Source organism: Oryzias melastigma, linkage group LG16 (assembly GCF_002922805.2).
Source record: "Oryzias melastigma strain HK-1 linkage group LG16, ASM292280v2, whole genome shotgun sequence".
NCBI lineage: Eukaryota > Metazoa > Chordata > Actinopteri > Beloniformes > Adrianichthyidae > Oryzias > Oryzias melastigma.
In genome coordinates, this window is record NC_050527.1 from 9622574 (window position 1) to 9645120 (window position 22547).

General features: G+C 36.5%; 1 protein-coding gene across 2 annotated transcripts in view; it reads left to right on the forward strand.

Moving 5' to 3' along the window:
- LOC112144021 (G patch domain-containing protein 8) overlaps positions 1-22547 on the forward strand; it is a 49974-nt gene that overhangs the window by 19696 nt on the left and 7731 nt on the right. For both annotated transcript variants that reach the window (XM_024268322.2, XM_036215933.1), the window contains exons 3-4: positions 16577-16714; positions 21780-21910. In XM_024268322.2, coding sequence (XP_024124090.1) covers positions 16577-16714; positions 21780-21910 — 269 coding nt within the window. The remainder of the gene's footprint in view (positions 1-16576; positions 16715-21779; positions 21911-22547) is intronic.

Below are 22547 nucleotides of genomic sequence, written 5' to 3' on the forward strand. Positions count from 1 at the left end.
CCAAATGACATAAAGAAATGAAAGAAAAAAAAATATTTTCTTTTGAAATAAGCAACACTGACAAGCTTGTGTCTTCAGTCAGGTCATATTTCTAGTAATTTTTCAATAATAGAAGCTAAATCAGATCAGTTTGAGATGAGTTTGAATTATTTAGCAAAACAAAAACAAATTCTTTCTGGAAACTGTCACAAAGATTTTAAGACATTTTATGAATTCCCTCCTAAATACCAAAAGGAATATGTTTGTGCACTGTTGCAGCTCATCTCGATTCTAGCCCTAGTGCAATTTAGAGAACATGCAAACTTCATGCCGAAAAGCCAGAAGGGGATTCAAATTAAGTTCCCATGCTGTGAAATGATTGTGGGAACCACCACACCAGCTTTTTTCCCAGATAGTTGCATTTAAATTTCAACTTAGATGCAAATGGTTCAGTCAGAGATGAGATCTCACGCTGGCAGATGCATCCATGTAAGATGAAGTCTCCCAAGTAAAAATGCTATATAAGCCATGAAGAGAATGTGATACATATGACTTCAAAATGATATTCTGAACGATGTGGATGAAGACAACTCAGAAACGGTCACTTTTCAAAATATGAGTTAAAACTCGGCTGCAGTATTTTGAACTGCTCAAAGGAATTCTTGGGTTTATACATTTCTTAAAAAAATAAAGTCCCACTCCAACTATATTTTATTTATTGTAAAATTGTTTCTAGTGTTTATTATTATTATTATTATTATGTCATTTTTAGCCAAAATAAAAAATAAAAAATAAAAAAAAAGTCATTTTTTTAGACATCTCCGCTAATTTCTCATCTGCCTTTTGTTTACACTCTCTCCGGCTAGCTAATAGCATCTCACAAGTCCAAGCTAACATTAGCGTAACAACAACAAAAAAAAAAGACGCAATCAATACTGAAGCTATCCAGGCGTACAGTTTTGAACTAGATGCCAGCTCAGACGAAAAAAGCAAAGATGTACATGAATCTATTTGTCAGCAAGTGGATCCATTACCCCGAATTTGCACTGGTCTGTCATTGGAGCGTCTTCCGTTGCGTTGTGTGGGGAGTCCGTTTCACGACCATCAGATAATTTATACATATATATTGACTCTATTGCATCGCCAGTCTGTTTTTTTCTCCAGTCCATGGATCCCAGAGAGGTGTGTCCTGGCACCCCGTGTCGATTAGTTCGACCCGCTCTCTTCACACATCCAACACTTCAGCGATCAAGCTCCATTCCCTCTCCTTTCTGAGTCCTTGTTTTTGTTTTGTGTCAAATACGATGTTGTGCTTTTGAATCTCCTTAAACTTTCATCATCCACTGTCACGTTAACCGCGTTGTTAACTTGAATTATCGCATGAGCACGTCAGCGTAAATATGAAGCTAAATCTGATAAAGTTTATTTTAAAAGTATAAAGTAAGATTTTCATTTGAAACTTGACCTGTTTTTGGTTCTCCAGCTATTTGCTGTAAAATGTATGTATCAATGGACTGGAAAAAGGACTCCCGCGTAACTAGCATTGCGGTGAGGAGGGAGGATGTAGAACGCAGACATGATAGAGGGGGTGTAAACATTCCTGTTGATTAATGAATGTTGTATTTTCTTGTGTCAATCCAACAGACCAGTGGAAATCAGCTTTCAGAATGGGGCGGAGCCTGTGGCCCGCCTCGTGTGTTTTCTACATCACAAATAATCTCTTTTTCAAACGTCATCTGCTCCTGATTCTCAACGACTTTAATAATGTTTGTGTGTATGATTGTGTGGGCAGATGTTTGATGAAAATAAAGAGTACTTAACGTCCGTGTTTGATATAGATTATACTGCATAAACTTAAGGTATATTTTTAGGGGATCGGATTAAAAAACAGTTTCAACTTCTTCCTACTTCATTTCAAACAACATATTAAAGTCATTTATTTTAGTTCATAATTTACATAACAAAGTCCTCTTCTGTTTTCTTTTTTTATAGTTTTCTATGTATTGTTTGGAAATAAAGGCCTAACAGAAAATGAAGAAATACTCAGAAATGCCATTTTAAGCTTAATTTTCTTTTTATATAGATATATATATATATATATATGTATGTTGGTGTGTGGGTGTCCTCCATGATTAGAAGCATGCCATAAGAATATATTAAAACACCAAAATCATAATTTTCATAGTCGATCCTTATTATAATTTTTTAAAATACATGAAACAAAAATGGAGACTAGAGCAAATGACCTGAAAAGCAGACACTTAAGTACACTGAGGATGATTAACTTAAATGAAGACAGCTGTGGGTAATTAGCAGATGAAACCAGGTGAGACTGTGACAGGGAGGAAAAAAAAAGCAACCCTGAAAATAGAACACTACAAGAACCAAGACAACATGATTGGAAAACAAACCAAAATAAAGGGTAAAATCCTCTCGGATAAGCCTTCTACTTCATCAACTAATTACTGGTATGCACAGATAAATCATGGCATTGTCAGCAAAATAATCAAAATGTAGTTTTGTCATCCCGAGAGCCAAAATTAGATCCACAAATTAAGGGTTTGTTCTGAATCACAAACCAGAGTTCACTTTTCAGTGATGGAGGGATGGGCACAATGATATTGAGAGATGGAAGATTTTAAATCTGTCCAAGAATATGGCAGACTAGCTGTACAGCACTCATGTATACCTCTGAGAAAACGAGGTAGCCCTGGTCAATACGGAAGAGAAATTGAGAGTGACAAGAGAGAGTGAGGGAAGGAGGGGTGAAGAGATCAGCACCGAGACTCCTGCGGCCTTGCATCGTGATCGACAGTGAATTAAACTTTGATTGCTTGCTGAGTGATCGTTTGGTTGGGCCATGTGACTAATCATAGATTTATGACTTCAACATTAGAGCGGGGCAATTTGTCGATGCTCCAGTCTCCGTGCCGCAGCCCCAAACAAAGGCAGCTCACTTATTCTGCAGCTTCTGAATTAGATTTGTTCATTGTTTTTTACTGTCTCTTCTGTTTTAGAGTGACATAATACACATTTAATAGTTCCAAGATGCTGCATTGCAGTTTTTTGTTTTGTATTGTAGAATCTATTAGAAGTATAGATGCCCACATTATCGTCATATTTATGCTATGGAGCTCTGGAGTAACTGCATTAGAGCTTCAAAGAGCTTGAAAGCCCATGTTTCTTTTAATATACAGTATAAGTAACAGCAATGAAACTAGACTATAGAATTTCAAGGTTTATTGACTTTGAATGTAAGTGTTTTTGATTGTGTTCCCATTAGTTGACTGTCGCTTTAGCTGTAGGGGACACAGAATATTGCCTGGAGAGCAGGCGGTTTTTCGTTTTGCATATCGGAGATCCTTGGCAAATAAGCTTTTATTAGAATGCAGGGTCCAATTCTGAGGTTTACAGTGAACTTGTAAAACTGAATTGTATCCTAATTGTTTTGAGGAAATTGCCTAATAAAAATCTCTTTCTTTAGATGTGTTTTTTTGTACATTGTTGTTCTAGAACAGATGGATTTGTTCCACAACGGCAGGATTTTCAGTCTTTGGTTTTCCTTCTGACAAAATTGAACACAGTTTAATCAATTCTTGACTTTCTTCTTGATGAAAATGATCAGAGCTCAGTCTTTCCAATTTATGAAATCATACATAATTGCAACTGACAGGGTAGGAAATGGATGCCAGGTGTGGTCTTCAGTTGGCCCATATTGAGGAAAGAAGTTTTTAGTTTTGTGGTCAGCTTTATTTTTTGTAGTCAGTCCTATGTTTTCTGAAGAAAACCCCAAAGATTAAAAAAAAATATGGTTGTTGAAACACACCTATTAAGGGCGTTGTAAAACTGAGTATTCAGAGGTTACCTGTTAGACAAAAAGACATCAATGACATCAATGCACAGGCTATAATAAAACCAGACGTTAGCGCATTTTAAGAAAAAGAGGCTGACATGGTGGATATTTGGTCAGTTGGCTCCATTTACTTTTGTTTTTAAAGTCAAAGTCCAGTCGTTTAACAAAAACGCCCATTCTTTTGTGTCAATATACAGTATTTTCCAGAGTATAAGTCACCCCGCATAAGTCGCAAGAGCAAAAAATGTCTGATCAAGAAGAAGAAAACATGATTAAACTCACATCTAGTGCCTCTTTTACGCATTAAAAATTGTGTCCACTGCCTCTTTTGACGGAGGACAAATTGGATGCTCAGTGCTTGTCCAAAAATGTTTTCACAACCTTCAGTGGGAGAAGTTACCGTCAAGTTTTTCGCCTCTTCGCTACTTGGACTGTTTATCCTGTTTATAATGCGCAGAAGAAACAGATGAAATCGAGAGGTTAATTTATTTTAAAAAGCTCTACAAAATCATTGGTAATCATGTCTGGGTCATGAGATCTTTCAGTCTTTTTTTCCTTGTGGAGATCGTTACTTGTCTAGATGACTTCTCTGTAACACAGTTTGAGAACTTTCTGTTTGCGTTTGTCAGAAGGCGCAAAAAATAAAAACAAGAATAATAATGTTTTGTTGCAAATTAGAAAAATATCAAAGTTTAAGAGGAAAAAAATCAGATTCTCCTCCATGTTTGTTTTGAACATTTCTTCTTCTTCTGGAACTGTCAGTTGCAAATACAGATACACACACATACAGCACCCTCTAGTGGTTATTAGCAGAAAAGGGTAACCGTTGTTGGTGGGAAAATAACAAATGTATGAGCCTATTTGTGTAAAAAAAAAACAAAAAAAAAACAAAAAAAACACACAAATAAGTCGCTCTTGAGTATAAGTCGCACCCCTGGCTAAACAATGGAAAAAACTGTGACTTATACTCCAGAAAATATGGTAGATAAGCAAAAGTCCATAAGAAATGATAGTCTACATGAAATAGCAGATTGTGTTTCACATTTATAGCCCAACTCTACCCTTCAAAAGGATATTTTACTGCATTGTTATTGCATTAGGTGTTACATCATGATGATTGATGTTGAAGTTATTCTTTTAGGCACATGTTTTCCTTTTAGTGTTTGCTATGATCTCATTGTCTAAAACATTTTAAGCTGCCTTCTCCTCTCTTCCTCTGTTTGAGTAGATGGTTGCAGTGTACTAATGAATATTCATTCATCTTGTTGGCTAAAATAATGAACCCAACGGGTCGACAGATCTGCCATCTTGGGCACGATTACTGCACTCCTTTTTTCCACTGGTGTAATGATTTGGTGTAAACAATAGCACACAAGCAAACACATAACATTATGAAAACAGAAGACTTCATCTCAAGTACCGCTACATACCCCGTCATTAAAGTAACAAATAGGTGGGTACAGACCATGAAGGTGCATTTAAGGCAGTCGAGGGAGATGCGTCAGGGCTGCAAATATCAGCTCATTAACACTCTGTTATCTCACTTGGCTGTCTTGTGCCTCTGTGTGTGTGCTTGTGCACTAGTTTGACTGCCACTGAGATCTACAGGTCATTACTGTAACGAGCAATTGAGCCCGCAGGTCAGCTGTCACAGGCTTCATAAGAATGGCAAGAAACTTTACTGCTCTGCTGGACTTCTGAGCTGTGGGAGTCTCTCCGCATGACTGTCTGACGGAAACAAACAGGAATGATTTTTATGACAGGAGGAAAAAAACACGTTTACTTGCAAGTTTGTTTATCTTTTCAATTTAAGTTGCTTGTATTCTTACCCAAGTGAGAGTGATGATTATAGATGAAGGTAATTTAAGACTAAATTAGACTTGATAAACAGTTCTGGATCGTTAACTGAATTGTTTTCACTTGGAAAAGTGTCAATTAGAAGTTCTTTGAATTCATATTTGTTAGGTGCATCTTTTTCTTCACTGAGGCACTCGCCTACTTTAATCATGCGAGACAGGAAGAAAGCACTCTGTTAGTTGTGAAGTTTAATGTACCAGAACAAAATTAAAAATAATTATGTGATCTTTAACAGGTTATTGTTTAAACAAACAACACCCTATGATTTTTGTATAAACATTAATGTGAAATAAATTCCATCATGTTGCTGGCAACGGTTTGATTTATTACTTGAAAATATATCATTTAAAAACATTTATCAGTTTTAAATATCGTTATGAAGCAATTCTGACTTGTTTTTGTATTATTTCTGCCACAGTTCAATAACTTTTAACAGTTCTTTGTCAAATGATTTAATGTTTTTGCTGATATGTTTGCCTATTTTGCAGTTATTCTTTCTTCTTCTCGTTTGAACAAAAATGTCACCCCTTCATATAGTCAAAAACTCACCAAAATTTGAGTACTAAGTACCCAGTGAATTTGAATTTTGGGATAGTGTTTGAAACTTGGCAGCTTTCTCATTTTCCCATTATATGGTAAAAATACACTTTTGTTCTTCATTGAATTTCACCCGCACACTGCCAGTTTAATTCTAGAACCACAACAAAGTTCTGTTGACCTTTGACCTTGAGTAGAGGTCATCTTCTTGAATTTTCCAAGAAAACCCTGTTAAGTAGCTGCTACAAATTGAGATTTCAATCTATTGCCTCCAGCATCATTGGGAAACTACTTTTGAGGAAACATTGGTTTTAAAGTTTGTAGATTTTTAAAATTTTCAGCATGACAAGCGGGCAAAAGTTACATTTTCCTGTTGCTCCCATATTTTTAACAGGATATTGGTACTCACAAGATACTAACTGTATTTTTTAACTTCAATTTTTTTGAGTGTTTCTGTAGGGGCTCTGTAGGTGTGTAAGTATTTTTATTTTAATTTATTTGTTTATCCACCCATTTATTTCAGTCTTGATTTAAACATTTTTAAAAGTATATTTTTTGTTCACGTTACAAAAACAGAATATTGAATTTTGCCTGTAATTATTTCCACAGGGGGGTACAAACACACTTTAAACACTTACTGATGGAATGGCTAAATTACCAATATCACTAAAAAATAAACAGGTCAAAGCACAAGCAATAAAACGAGCAAGTTTCAAACAGAGTTTCTTAGAATCACTTTTAAAAGTTCCTTCTGTTTTTTTTTTTTTTTAGTTTTTATTTGTATTTCCAGCTGCTGTCACTCTTGTTATGTCACAGTAGGAATTTCCCTTTATGTCTTTAGTAGCGTCTTTTGTAGTGACTGCAGTAAAAGGGCATTTCAGTGTAACTTAGTTGCCTTACATTTGAACAGAGAGAATCTGTAACCATCAGTGCTGTTACTCCTACCCACTCTCTCCATTTATTATGCATGCAGAATGTTGTTCTGTCCTATTTTCTTGCGAGTTCTGCTGTATTTTGAATTTCTTACTGAACTAAGATTGCAATTAAAACTTGTTTTGCAATGCTGTTAGCAATTATCATGTCTGATCAGTACCATCCCAGAATGTCCAAGTTAACATATTTCATAAAGAATGCAAAATGAACTGGGTTCACTGACTGTAAGATAAAGCATTAGGCATCTGGGAGTTGATTAATTTTCCAAAGAGTTTGAACTATTGTGGGTCTAACAGCTTTTCATTTTCATACAACAAAAATCTGATTTAACCTTCTCGAATATTTTTAAATTCATTCATTTTTACGATCATCTTTTTTTTCTGTTTTTTTTTTTTTTTTAGGCAGAAATGTGAAGTTCTTTAAATAGATAAAGAGAGCTGGAGTAATCTACTGCGCTTGTACTTGTATTTCATTATCTAATGCATTTTTATCAAGGTTTTGTAAAACTTGCCAATTAACTATGAGGAGGAAACAAAAAACAATTGTGATGTTGATTGGTGACTCCAAGGTTTTTACAATTCTGAGCTTAGTGAATCTATCAGATGTGTCTTAGAGCTTAAATACTCTGCCTGTGTGCAGCAAGGGTTGAAGAAAAGTCATTTATGAGTTAAATATTTAAAGGGGAAAAGACAGGGTCAGGGAAGCAAAAGGGGAGCAGTCCCTTTCAGGCTTTGTGAAATCCAGAAAGGAGCCTGTCTTCATTAGAAAACAGAGTAGATCCTGGATAGGTCCTTCTCAGGATATTGACTTCGATTTAAAACTAATCCCAGGAATGATGAAAGGTCACAGGCATGGGAGAGAAGAGAAACTGAAGGTTGATTTCCTCTGTGTTCAAAATATTAGATTTTGGGACATAAAGTAATAGATAATTTCTTTTTTCTTTTTTTTTCTTCTTTTTACGGCCGACATAAAAGTGAACATTGTCATTTAACCCTTTAACGATGGACCTCTGGTGGTGATATTATTTAATTTAGGGTAATTTTTCAACCATTAATTAATGTAATTCCAGCAGATTCTGGAGAAGAAAAGCAGCTTTTCCTGCTAAATTCCTGAAAAATGATATGTTAAAGAGATACTAAAGGGTTAGGTTCTATGTTTTAGATATTAAATTAATGCACTAAAGTATTCCTATGAAGATGTAGAGTCTCGGCCCAAACATCTCTCGCAGAAATGTTTGAACATTTTATCAGAAAATGTTCCTCTTGGACTGAAATTGTCAAGTCGTTTACAGACTTATTTATTTTAAAATTCATTTTAATGGCTGTCATTATGTGAATTGCGCTCTCTGATTTTGTTGTTATTTTTGCGTCCATGTTCTATTTTGTGTTTTCTCACCTGGTTTCATTTGATAATTTTCCAAATGTGATGGTCTGGTTTTCAGTCCAGTTTTGTCAGGTCTTCTTGTTGTTGCCTTTTTTTTACTAGCTTCATAGTTTTTTTTTCTGTGTCTTTATTGAGGTTTTTAATTCCAGTTGCCAGTTGCGTCTTCTACATTTTTTTTAAATTTTACACCAATTCTTTATCCTCATGTTTTATTTTTATTCTTTTTTTTTTGTTTGTTTGAAGGAACAATTGCTTCATGCAATGATTGAAACTGCCATGACTTTCAGTTTTACCTCTGAACTAAGAAAAGGAATTAAAAATCAAAACCAGTTTATCTAACTTGTTTTCAATTAAATTCAAGTTTGGTTTAATCAAACAATCACACTGAAGCTGGTCTAAATAATCACACCATATCAAATTGCACACATTTTAAAGTAGTAGTCAGAAAGCTGCAATACCTTCTTAAAACGTTTGTCCACGTTTTGGTCTTTGAATTTGTTTTTCATTATAAAAAATTGCATCAGTCTAACGTGTTCAGCAGTTTGGTTCTGTCATCCAGTGTCAGCAAAGAGCTGGAGACACTGAAGCAGATGAAAGAGGGAACCTGGAAATGATCAGACAGGCTCTGGGGGAAAAGGGAGCTGTGGCACTTAAAAATGGAAACCAAAGAACGAAATTTGATCTGCAAAATCTAAAATGAAGTTTTAAAAAATAAAATTAAGAAAAGTGGTAATCCTGGTTTACAGAGGGACTTCTTTAATTCTGGCTTTTCCTTTTTTTTTAGTACTATTCTGTAGGAAATAATTCAGATACAAAGTTTGATTCCACCTTTTGTTATGATTGACAGGTTTCGATTATCAATACATTCTAGGAATTTTAATTTAAAATAGAGCAGTGTTTCCCAGTCCTATATTTTTCCGAAAAATCACATACTTCACATCAGCTTTTTTTAAATGAGTCAGTCATTTAAATCATGTGTTTGACAAAGATAAAAAAAAGTATACTATGCAGAGCAGAAGTGAATGAGGACCAGGGTTTGAAAGTCCTTCGACAGTCTGGAACAAATGTTAGACAAACTGTTTCACACCAGCTGTGAAGCTGAAACATTTTCTGAAGAGGGTTATTAACTTGTAGCAATAATTTTGATAGTCTTGTTTGTAATTATTTCTTCACAATTCCATTACAAAATCATAAACACCTTAAAAAATTGCATTTTGTAAAACATTCTGGCTCACAGAAATTATGTTTAGAGCTGTTTGGGTTGAAGATGGATTTAAGACACTCATGAAAACTGTTTTAAGATAGAAATAGATACACATTCAAATCCCCAGCAAGAACTTAATGAAACTCACAGCACAATATGAGGGTTTACTGATGTCATTGAGTGCATAAACATACAAAAGGTGCAATTTAAGGCACGGAAAGTCAGTTTTATTTTTAACAGTGCTTTAAGAACAAACAGATAATTTGAGGAGCTTTACAAAGAAACTAGAGTTTGGCAAGATTAGATTGAAAATAAGAAAAAAATACTTAACAGTATTTTGAGTTAAATAAAAATAATGAAAGTCTAGTAATTAACTCAATTAAGTTTAATTTTCACAGCCCAATGTCACATTACAGTTGTCAGGCTATGTCTAAAAACATAAAATCAGTCATAATATATTAACAATAACTGATTGCTAAGATGAACTAAACTAATACAATTAATCTATTAAAATAATTTTCACCAAAGGAAGCAGAAAAGCACACTATTTTAAGTTTGAACTTAAAGACAAAATCAGGTGGAGAATATCTGAGTTCATTAGAAAGGTGGTTTCTCCCTGTTTGGCTTTGACTGGAGGTTTATCAGCTTTCATCAGATTTCAAAGCTCTGGTTGGTTTGTGCCTTACCAATAGATCAGGTATTTTGATCCCACACCTTTAAGTTAATTATAAACTCTAAAATTATTTATATATTTATCTGATGTGATGTTCTCGTTAAAAGTCTGGCAGCAACATTCTGAAGCTGAGAGTCATCTGCAGAACTGTGGTATGAAACATTATTACTTGATCAAAAATGAGCATGAACAGGGCTGAACAGCAGAAGTCCAAGACTTGAACCCTGGGGAACTCCACATGGATACTTGTAGATTTAATATTCATTGATAACTCCTGTGTTTAGGTTACGATCTGGCCCAACTGCTGATGATTGTCCTGTCCATTTTTTGCAGCCTGTAAAGAAGGATCTCATCATCTATGGAGTCAAAAGCTGTACTCAGATCAAGAAGCACCAAAACAGATGAGTCAGTGTTTTCCTGAGTCAGGGTTGACGTGGATGTCATTTAGCACTTTAGCAAGTACAGTCTCAGTGCTGCAGTTTTGTCTAAAGCCTGGGTGAAATGTATCTAAGAGTCTGCACGTGTAAGAAAATTATGCAGCTGAATTGAAACAGCTTTTTTTTAAAAATAATCTCACCAATAAAGAGAAAATTAGAAATCATCCTGTAATTGTCAAACAGAAAGATCAAGGATGTTTTTTACTGAAGGGCTTTAAAAGCTGCAGTCTTGAGTGACTGTGGAAAAACACCTGGAGGGAACTGCTACCAGTTATCAAGTCATCCTTTTTTTAGATCCAATCTTATATTTTTAAAGAATTAAGTTGGCTTCGGAGATGTTTGTGTTCTCCTTGTACTGTCATTGGTACTTAACATAAATTAACACCAAACAAAAACTCTACAAAGTCAAAAAGGAACACGGGACATTTGCAAATTAAACATAATTTAGTCCAAAGGACCAAACAAATGCTTTAAGATACTGAATTTGTACTTTTCTCTGCTGTTTGTAGAACAGCTGCTGTTCTCCTCTATAATCACTGCTTTATCCTCACTACATGCTACCACTTTGTTGGACTGAAATACGAAGAGCCGTTTCATGTCTTTTAAAGAGGTTCTTTGTGGGAAATTCAGCTCAGGTCCTTGGAAAATGTTTGCGAAGAAGGTTAAAAAAGAGCCAGCTTTTATTTGTTAGAAAGCTTTTGTGTTTTATTCATTTTTAAGAGAACAAAAATAACTTTTGAACCTTTTACCATTTTGTCCTAAATCCTGTTTTATAACATGCAATCATCTGACCGAATGTCTGAGTGCATCACAGGCTCCAACATAGATTATAAATCCAAGTTTATTTGATTTTTCGCCAGCATAATTGAATTTCTCTCACTATAGGGTCTTTTTTCTATTTCTCCCTATTCAGCAGAACTAAACAAAAGCTAATTATGGAGTTCTAATGATCAGCCCACATATGGCAGTATGTGGAAATTCAGTATGTAAAGCAACAAAAGCCTTTTCATATACTAACTCCTGTAAATATTTTGATTTCTGTTTGCTTTAAGCAAATGTTAATCTTTTATACTCGGTGTGAGAAAGCTTTTTTTTTTTTTTTAGCAGTTATTACTTTATAATTACCAACAAATTTTCAAACAAAAATAACATTTTGCTGCATTTGACATACAATCAGTGTGTAGGTCTTAAAAAATATTCCAAACAATATGTTGGTTGAACTCTGTAGTAAAAAAACAAAAAGTGACTATAGTCTGAAAAAAGGGGCATGTTTGAATGTGTAAGAGCCTAATGCATGAACCTTCATCATATGGTCATTTAGGGTAATGTGCTTTTTATTATTGAAAAAAAATGACTGCTACACTGACAGTCTTGAGGACCTGCAGTGAGTCACATTTAAGTTGTGATTAAAAAAAAAGATCACCTCTCTCATTACACTGTAATTTTGCACATAAAAGGGGGTTTGACTTTGAACTAATAGAAGACATGAAGGTGAATAATGGTGTAAGAGGTGTCATTCTGGAGAAAATTATTACAATTTGACCAGGCCTGAGGTTTATTTCAAATTTAAGCGGATTCTCCAACACTTTATACAGAAAAAAAAAATTACTCAAACAAAATTCTTTTGGGCACTTGCCCACAGGACAGTCGGGATGAATTAAAAAATGGATGAGCTGTGCTTTAACACTAATATAAAGTGATCATATCCCTTTAATAAAGTTTAGTGAGGAACCCACTTCCTCAAGCCAAAGCTTCTGGCTCTGACTGGCAGGATCTATGAGATGAAATCCTTCATTGAAAACTTCCGTTTTGACCGGAGGTTTCCCTGAAGGCTCCTTTTCCAGGATGAATACATCCTATTATGTATCCTTATCACACTCTAAGCATCTATTGGAGGAAAAGGGTGGGGATTACTCCGCCGCGTTTCTTGTGAGGTTTAGTGTACAGTAGTGCTTCACAGTTGACGTCTCTCTAAGGATTTTCTGAATTACTGTTTACAAATCATCTGAAAGATTATGAGATTTTCAGAGAAACAGGACAAGTACTTCTGGCACCCGATTTTCTGATCTACAGACTTATATTAAAAAAAAAAAATCATTCTGATCTCCTGTGAGGTACAAAGAAAATGAAAACAAATCATTTTAGAAGTCTAGTTAGTTTTCCAAACTGATTCTATTGTCTAGTGACTTCAGGTTTATGCGTATTACAAAAGTTGAGCTAATATATTGTTTTTTTAGAGGAACAAAGAAAGACAGGAGGATTGGCGTGGACAGAATTTTCCTAAAGAAATCCTAAATTTCCCTCAGTTTTTGTCTTTTATTCTAATTATTTTATTGTGTATCATTAGTTTACAACACTTTTCTTAACCATGTAAGCCCACTATATCAAAGAGATATTGTCCTTTTTTATTTGGAATTATGGCTCTTCATTGATTTGATGAAATCCACAAAAAATTCATTTTTTTCCTTTTTTGTCATGAAATATAGATATTATCAATTATGATCTGTTGGGTGATTTTGCTCAATACAATGTTAGCTTATGATGCAAAAATACTGACATAAGTCTTCAGTATCGTGATATGTAGTCCTGTAATTGATTCTCGATGAGTTCTCACCAAGTTCGAAGAGGCTGAAAAACATTGTATTTGTCATCCTTTGGTGAGACGTTCCTTTGGAGGTACATAGGGGGCGCACGTTCCTAGACTGGCTGTCACGAGCAGCTACTTAAATTATTTATTTTTTTCTTTTGTTGTTTACAACAATTTTGCATTAAGTAGTGGCACTGCTTTTCATGTTTACTATTGTCAACACTGAATTTGACAGATAATTCAAATTCAATTGGTGTCAATGCTTGTCAAAGACATAGTTTTACTGATTTCAGTGATGTTGCACAAAAGTGTGTATTATTTGTTGCACAAATAAGACACAAGTTGTTTGTTATGCTTGAGTTCAAGCTAAAAAATAAATGATGATATATTTCCCAAAAAATGTATTCTTCTATATAATATGAGTTATTGGAGTTGATTTTTTACCATTTATCACAGTATTGCGATATCATCGATATCCTGAGACATGTATCAGATATTGCATCGAGGTAGCCAGTGATTCCCAGCCCTATTATTTACCAACTTTATTATTTTTCCACACATTTTTAGCCTCATGTGACCGTTTTAAAAATTACAAATTATTATTAAATTCAGCATTTTCTCAAAACAGCAAGTAGTCATTTGAAAAAATGTATAACACTTGATGAGTTATACTCACCATAAATGTGTTGCAAAAATTATTTTGGCGAGAAAAGCTTTGCTAATTTTGTTGTTTTGAAGGTTTCATGGATTTTGAGTGGGATGATAATGCACCAAAGGGAATAAAAGGTGTGCAAAGTTAAGGTTTTTAAGGAAAGTTTGAATCATGCTAATGAAATGGGCTCTTTTAGAAATGTGTGTATCAAATATGACACAAATTATTGTGTCAAACTGCATCAGTAAAACATGAAGACAAGCCGATTTTCCCAAAGAAGCCAAAACTATTAGGCTACATGCATGTGTTGGACACTTTGCAAAGGGTTGGTGGCACATTCATAATTGAAAATGGCATTTTTCTTTGTAAGCTCTAGATAAACAAAGAGAATAAACGTGGAAAGCAATGAAGCACTTCCATGGAATCATGCAGCAATCACTGTCCATTCAGGTCGGCAATTATCTGAACTGTGCTTATTCCGCAGACACATTTATCCTAGCGGGGTGAAATGAGGTCTGGATTAATTTGGCTCCGGCAAATCAGGTTGACAGACTGTATGTGATTGCGCATGAAGAGAAGATGTATTTCTGTTCGAGGGTTTATGCATGTTGGTCTTGAGGGTAGCGGGTAGAAATCACATCGTGTGTGTGTGTTCAAAGCAAATGAAGGTTGTCATGTTTGATTTCCAAGTACAACAGAAAAATAGCTGTGCAGAAAGCCTGTGACACAAACAAATGACTCCTTGAGAGCGCACACAAACATTCATACTTTTTTCGAGGCTTATATGCATTCACACCTCGCTTCTTGCACTCACACTCTCCATGTATCATTGTTGTAGTAATTAAGATGACAGATTACAAAAATGTGTGGAGGGATAAAGTTAAAAAAGTCATGAGCAGACACAAAATATCCACCATTTTCCTCCAAAGTTCTTGTGCCATTTGGACAAATATGCAGCGGTCATTATCTCAATCTGGTTCCCTCAGTGGAACTCCGCTCAGGGTGATTGAATCATTTCCTGGAAGCGACTTAAGCCTGCAAGACTGATCGATGCCATGGCACACACATGCACACTGGGAGAATCACAGGATCAATACATATCAGTTCTCTCTCAGTTGATTTAAGCATAGCAGAGTCCCGTCAGCCTTTCCTTCAATCTTCCGTCGCTTTCACTCATTGTGTGCTCATGCCATTTACTCAACCTGCAAGAGGAGCTGAAGAGACTTCTAAAGAAGACGCCTGGATATAGCGCTGATAATGATTATTACTATTGCAGTATAAGCTCTGAGGTGTGTTTGGGTCAGTCTTTTTGTTCAAAAGGTAACAGTTATATCGTCTCTTCCCTGCTTTCTTGCGGCACCTCTATTTCCCCTCTCACTTATGCTCCTGTGTGCAGGGATATTACTGAAGCAAAGTGGGGGCAGCAGACTCTATCACTGCATGACCCCAGCTTCACCAAACAGCAGAGAAGCACAGCGGAAAAAAAAAAAAGAGAGAGAGAGCGAACACAAATAGAAAATAGGAGATGGAGTAAAAGAGCAAAAGAATGAGAGGAAAGGGGAGCATTGAAAAAGTTGGGGCAGCAGAAGAAGAAGAAGAAAAAGTAAAAGAGATGGAGGAAAGAGAAAGATGTGGACAGAAGGAAGGGAAGATGAGGAGAACGAGAGAAGTGACAACCTCAAATTAAATTCCCATCATGTCAGTGCAGAACAGAATTCAATAGTGTTTATTGGCAGCCCCTAGCCTGAGGGAAATTACATTCTGAAGCAGAGCATGGCATGAATGCACACACACTTCAACACAAAACACACAAATGCATACACAGTCAAATGAACACATCTATTGTGTATAGCTTTGTGCGTGCATGTGGACCCCCCAAAAAATAACCAGGTCTTCTGGTTTATGTGAGTATGTGGACAGGCTATTTATCCCCTCAGGTCCGTGTGCCGCTCGTGCATGCATGTGTGCGACGCGAGTGTCATTATGTGTGTTTGAACGTTCTTCCTCGCATGCACAATTTCACAGGGCTACAAAAGTGTAAGATGTGCATTTCTATCAGGCCTTCCCCATTTTATCGTCACTCAGACACACCTTATTTGCAATAACAGTTCATACACAGGTTTATAGTGGCTGTATTAAATGTGTCCCCAGGTTCAAGCTGCCATGAAGACAGGGATTCAGTGGCTTCGTTCGGCTTCCAGCCGCAGTAAAGGCTCTGTACTTTTTAAAGGGGATGTCATTTAACTGTTTTACACCGAGCGCACTCAGAAGCTGTTATTGCTGATGTCTCCGGGATGCAGATTTGCTTCAAATGGCTCACAGTTTGCCGCTCTCTCAAAGCCCTCACCCCCCACTTCTCATTTTCTATCTCTTCTCGTCTAACTCCCTTTAAACTGTCGTCGATGCCTTTACCTTGACCTTCTTTCTCATTCCTCGCCTCTAATCCCTCTGTTCGTTCTCTCCGTCCCTCTCTTCCTCCAGGAATGCACAGAGAGAGCTTTGGGTTGCTCCGCAGAGGATCTGAAGTCGCTTTTCTACTGTGAGCTGTGTGACAAGCAGTACCTGAGACACCAGGAGTTTGACAACCACATCAACTCCTATGACCACGCACACAAGCAGGTACTGCAAATGCACCTGATGCAAGCACACACACGAGCTGCCACAACCCGACACATATGCAAGCTTTTTTTCTCCTTCTTTTTGATCTCCCCTTGTAGAATTTGGGTGAAGCTATTGCATTTTAAGTGCAGATGGAAACCTGTGTTGCCATGCCAATCAACTCAGTTGGTTGAGTTTCCAGGCAGTAGGAATGTGATGGAAACATCATGTCCTCTAAGCATATACGCTCATGTTAAACCCTTTATTTAAAAGCAGCATTGCATATATATACTCTTAAAAAAAAAATAAAACTTTTCAAATCGTTGTCCTGGTATGCATTTTTATTAATATTATGGTGAACCATGCAGGTCACAAAAATAAAGTAAGAATAAAAACGAACTTTTAAACAATTGTCTAAATATAAATACAATTATAATGACATTATTTTTTAAAAATACTACATTTTCAATATTTGAACAGTTTATTAACAAATTTGAGTCAATAAAAAAGGGTAAAAAAATATTCTTCATCATAACACTGGAAGAGATTTGCATTTTACTCACTCCCATTTGTGTTAAATGATTAGGATAAATCCACTAAGTAAAGGTCACATATGCAAGACTAAGCTGGACACTAATTGATCTGCAGTCAGTCAGAAAGCACCATGTCAGAAAGTGTCATGAATAGCTAATGTGACACATTACTTTAAAAATCTCTATTGAGCTTGACATTGCAGGCTATTTAAACTTTGTAAAAAGAAAAAAAAATGCTGTATGAACTTTAGATAGAAACTTTATGGTTATTTTGGATCATTTTAGCACCGAGTTCTCAACCAAAAACACAATCCTGGGTCCAAAATGTATTATTTTTCTTAGTTATTCCAATAACAGAGGCAATTCAAAATGATTTCATAAGAAATTTGGCTAAAAACAATAAGACTAAATTCCAAGGCAGCATCTGGTCTCTTCAAGGGAAAATCTTAGGGAAGTGCATGTCTGTTTCAAAACAAGTGTGATGCAAAACCACATTCTGCACTCCATAGGAAGCCCAGCATCGCTGCTGTGCGAGGCTCCATGCATTCCTGACCTGTCAGAATGTGTACAGAGTCTTGCAAAAAAAAAAAAAAGAAAAAAACAATAAGGATGCTGCAGTGTTGAATACCGCATTGAAATTCAGTGCAAACTTTTTTTTACATCACCTATATAACTTAAAAATGCAAAAAATGAAAACAAACATGAAATGGTTAATTTAGTGGTGATTTTATTCATTTAACTGTTCAGAGTTTGCCTTTGCAAGATATTTTATGTCAGCCTTGATAAAAAAAAAAAATTAGAACTTTTTTTTTTTTTTTTTTTGCTTCTTCCTCAGTGTGGGCTTGATTCAAGGTGCCCTGGTACCTCACAAAGTGGAAATCAGGCATGCCTTTGGTTCAGACATCAAATCTGAATGAATTCTTCCCTTGGCAATGCTCCACCTTTCCACTATCTGTCCAGAAAATCAGCGTCACAGTTTTTATGTTATCCTGCAAACAGAAATAAAGAGTTGTGCGGTCAGACTTCCCAAGCAAATCAACATTTTCTCTGAATATGTCTTCTATGAGGAGCAGAGTTACATAAAGGATGAAGCAACAACGACAAATGTTGCAAGTATAATTATGTAAATGGTACTTCATATTACTAAATTCCAAAGCGCCATGTTTATTCACCCTTTTTCTGTCCGAATTTACCAGCTCATGTTATGCATCTGGTCCAAAGATATGCCTTTGCAAACAATCTCATTACCAAGATTTCTTTAAAATGTGCATGAAATAAACAACAAAGCTGTTAGTCATAGTTCCAGCATAATTCTGTTTAGCCAGTTTGGACAAGATAAGACAACTGGACCATTAGGAAATGCCCCGACAGCAGGTTTTCCCCCTGCCTTCACATCCGCTTTCATACACAGCTTGCACTCTGGACTAACAAGCTAAAGGTTCTGCTGAAAGCTCATTCTCCAACAGTTTTCTGTTGTCATGCCAAGACATATACTCACATGCACAGACAGAAAGACTTTGCACTCACCCATGTACACACACTTGTCTTCAAAAACAGGCAATCTCTCAACTAAGCCAAGTCGCTTCCCACTTCTGAACGCCCACACTGTGCATCAAGAAATAAACATTGAATGAGACCGTTCCTCCTCTGTCATTGTTCTTTAAAAATAAATTGAAGCAACTGCATACCTATGTTAATGCTTTGTTTTAGCCAGCGGCAGGCACATGAAACGAGCTGCATGAGGCACTGAGCTGACAGTAGCCACTGGCACTATGGGAACACACACAAATGCAGGAATGCATGTGCAGAGCAGACAACAGAGGAAATCCGTGCAGAAGACAGCCTCCCTGCAGGAGTATTGGCTTTGGAGAGCTGGAGCTGATTGCGTTTGCTCTGTCTCCTTTCCCTGTCATTGATTCAGGGATGAACATGTCTAAAGTCGGGGCTTCATCAGCCCTTAATGCTAATCGCACACATCGCTCATTTCAACACAATCACATCTTTTTAAAATAAAAGAGCTATCAGCCTATTAGCATGTCCCCTCATATGCTGCTTAAGTACATATAAGCCCTCATGGTAAGGCCCTGGTGGATTTGAATTAAGTCTGATTCATCCATAGTTGCCTCAGCCTGAGCACTTCTTAACACATCTAAAAGAATATTGATTGAAGCTTTGACCAAAGTCTTGAGCTGCACAGCTCAGTGCCACACTGATTTGTGAGAGGAAGGGCATGTCATGGCTTTCTTCTGTTTGTGGGTATGGCGATATGTCTGAAGATAACATAATCTGCTTTTGAGTGGAGAGAGAGGGGAAAAAAAGGAGAAAAAATATCCAACTGGTGTTTTCAGCAAAAAGGGATTCAGTGTTGAGCATTTTGTCTGGCTCTAAATAAACCAGCAGGTTTGCGTGCAGTAGGAAGCTTCTTTAAAGCTGGAACATTCCATTTGGACAAACCAGACTTTCTCTCAGTCCAGCCACAAACAGCAACAGAGGAAGTAGCAGGAGATTTTTCTTTCCAGTTCTTCATCTGCTTAGATCCATTATTTCTGTGTTTGACTTTGTTAGCCATCAAACTACTTCTATTTATGCACACACACATTAAAAAGCTTTGACAGTGTTTGTTTCAACACATAAACTCAATGGTGTGTAACTAATATTCCTCTGAATGACCTGAGAGTAGATTTTAAGATTTATAGTTATTTAAAAAGACAGCAGCTTCTGTGAGACTTTACTGAGATTAACCTCCTTTAAATCTGAGTGTGTAAAAAACTGAGAAAATGATCACATCTGAGGTCTGAGGGGATGATCTGATATTCATACATAATGCTAATATATTTTTAATGATATGATGGTGCATGTTTGGGATACATATTGTCAGGTGGGTAATAAAGTGTCTCTTGCAGTTTAACTTCACTCTGAAAGCAAGACGAAGAAAAACAGAGGTGCTTAATACCTCCTTCCCAAAAATCCAGATTCCCTCCTTAGGCTTCAGACTTGCACAGGCATAAACAAAAGGATGCACACCGACAACACACGTTTGAAAACACCTGCCAAGCAGGATAAAGGATGGGGAGACCAAAGAGAGAGGCATGAATCATTGTTTTCCAGCCAGCGCAAGTATACCCACGGCTACAGACGCGAACACTGGTATAAATACACTCATTTGTGTGCACATCTACAAAATCTTCAACATTTTCCAAATAAAGGCATCTACACTTATTAGTCAGTCTTTGAAAAACTAAGAACTATTCAGGCTCGTATGCAATTTCTTGTAATTTAAAGCCAACTTTTTTGTTAGTACGTGAAGAAAGGATTATAAAAACTCAGATAATAAACATTTTCAAAAAAAAGTCTATTAATGTTCATGAATGTTTTTTGTTTCAGAAAATGTTTGTGGCAATTTTGCACTCTGTTCAAACTGTATGGGAAAAAAGTCAAAATAGTTGCTCCTTTTTGTGACTTTTTGTTCAGTCATTTAATATTCTGTGTTTTGCGTTTTTGTGTGTGTTTTTTTCACTTTTTCAAAAACTGGCGTGACTTCTTAAAGATCTTGCCAATCCCTCCCCAATATTATATTTGTGACCGTAGCCATACAGCCCCTCCAAACTTAAAATTACTGGTGCAAACAAAAATGGCGAGTAATCTTGGAGCTATCCAGCTGTACAGTTTTGAGCCAGATGCCAAAGACATACGTGGATCTAGTCATCTACAAGTGAATGCATCAGAATGGAGCTGAGCAAGGAGCTTGTAGCCCGCCCAGGTTATTTTCTATGTAACAAATAGGCTTTTTTCAAACTATATCATTAGTCTGCTCCTGATTCACAACAATTTGAATAGAGAAATGCAATTTTAGGACACATTTTCTTAATATATGTGCTCCATCATCAGAAAAATGCCACAAGATCATGGTAAAAAACAAACACATTTTTTATCAGACTGGGTCTTTAATATAGTTTTCTCACTTAAATCTTTTAGGTTTTGAATTGAACCGTTTTAAACGTCCAAAGCACAGCTAATTAAAACGTGAAAAGGTTTTTTTTCTAATTCAGAAACAGGAATAAATGAGTGAAGAACAGTTTATATGATTGACACTGTGTCAACAGCTGAAGAGCTGGTTGTTTCTTTTCTAAGTCAGAGTTGCACAACTGTGCTGAAAGAAAACTTTTAAAGATGAAAATGTCACTACAACAGTTGGGGAACAGCGTCGCCGTCATTAAATCACTCATGCCATGTGAGTCAACCGCTTTTCTTTTTAGCTTGGTTTTGTTTGGTGTCATGCTGTGTGCAGAAGGAGGGGGCCCTTCATTTCAGCCTGAATGAAGTAAATTCAACACGAGCTTTGAAACACATCTGCAAACACTCCTCGCTGATGCTTTGAAAGACAGCTGCTTGCAGAGAGCTTCTTGAAATTAATCTCTTACTTATCCTCTCCTCTTTGTTTCACACTTGCCCCCCCCTACCCACCCACCCACCTACCTACCCCCTGTCATCCTCATCCTATATCGCCCCTCCGTTCCTAACACCTCCCTTGCTCAAATGTCAACTTCCTGCAGAGACTGAAAGAGCTCCAGCACAGAGAGTTTGTTCGCAACGTGGCCTCAAAATCTTGGAAGGACCAGCGCAAAGAGGAGAAGGCTCTCAGGCGTCTGCACCAGCTCGCACAACTGCAGCAAGAAACCCAGAGGTGAGTGGGAGGAGTGTGTGTCTGCAGCCGTGTGTGCCGGTGCAATGAAACCAGTGGCAGGAGTCCAGGGGGGGTTAGAGTGCGTCACATTCAGTCAACATTTCTTAGATTTGATGGATGCAAGCACAGATGTGAGAGCACTCTGATGGCCTAGATAGGTCACAGGTGAAGTAAATAGAGGATAAAGACACATTCTGGCTGACACACTGAGAGCAGGGGATTTTACACAGAGTACAGGTAAAATACAGCCAACATTTTGATTATTTACTAATATGTTGTCATTTATTTTATTGTTTAAAGCATGTTGAGGTGCTCTTAAGAAGAGAAGTGCTATATAAATATAGTTACATTTGAATTAGAAACAGGTTAGATCGATGAAACAAGAGAACAAAAGCTGCTAAACAAAATTTGGCTCATTAGTTTTTGCTTCTTAGGCAATCAAAACACATTTTAAAAAGCCTTACATCATGCAATACTTTTGATTGCTCCTATTTGCGTTGCAATTAAATGTGTACTCTCATAATCAGGTTACAAAACGTGAATAGCATTAATAAAAGCATTTTGTTTTTTTCCCTTCTTTGTTCCTTTCTCTTCGCCATTTCAAAGAACACTCTGTGCACATTAACCCTTTGTGGTT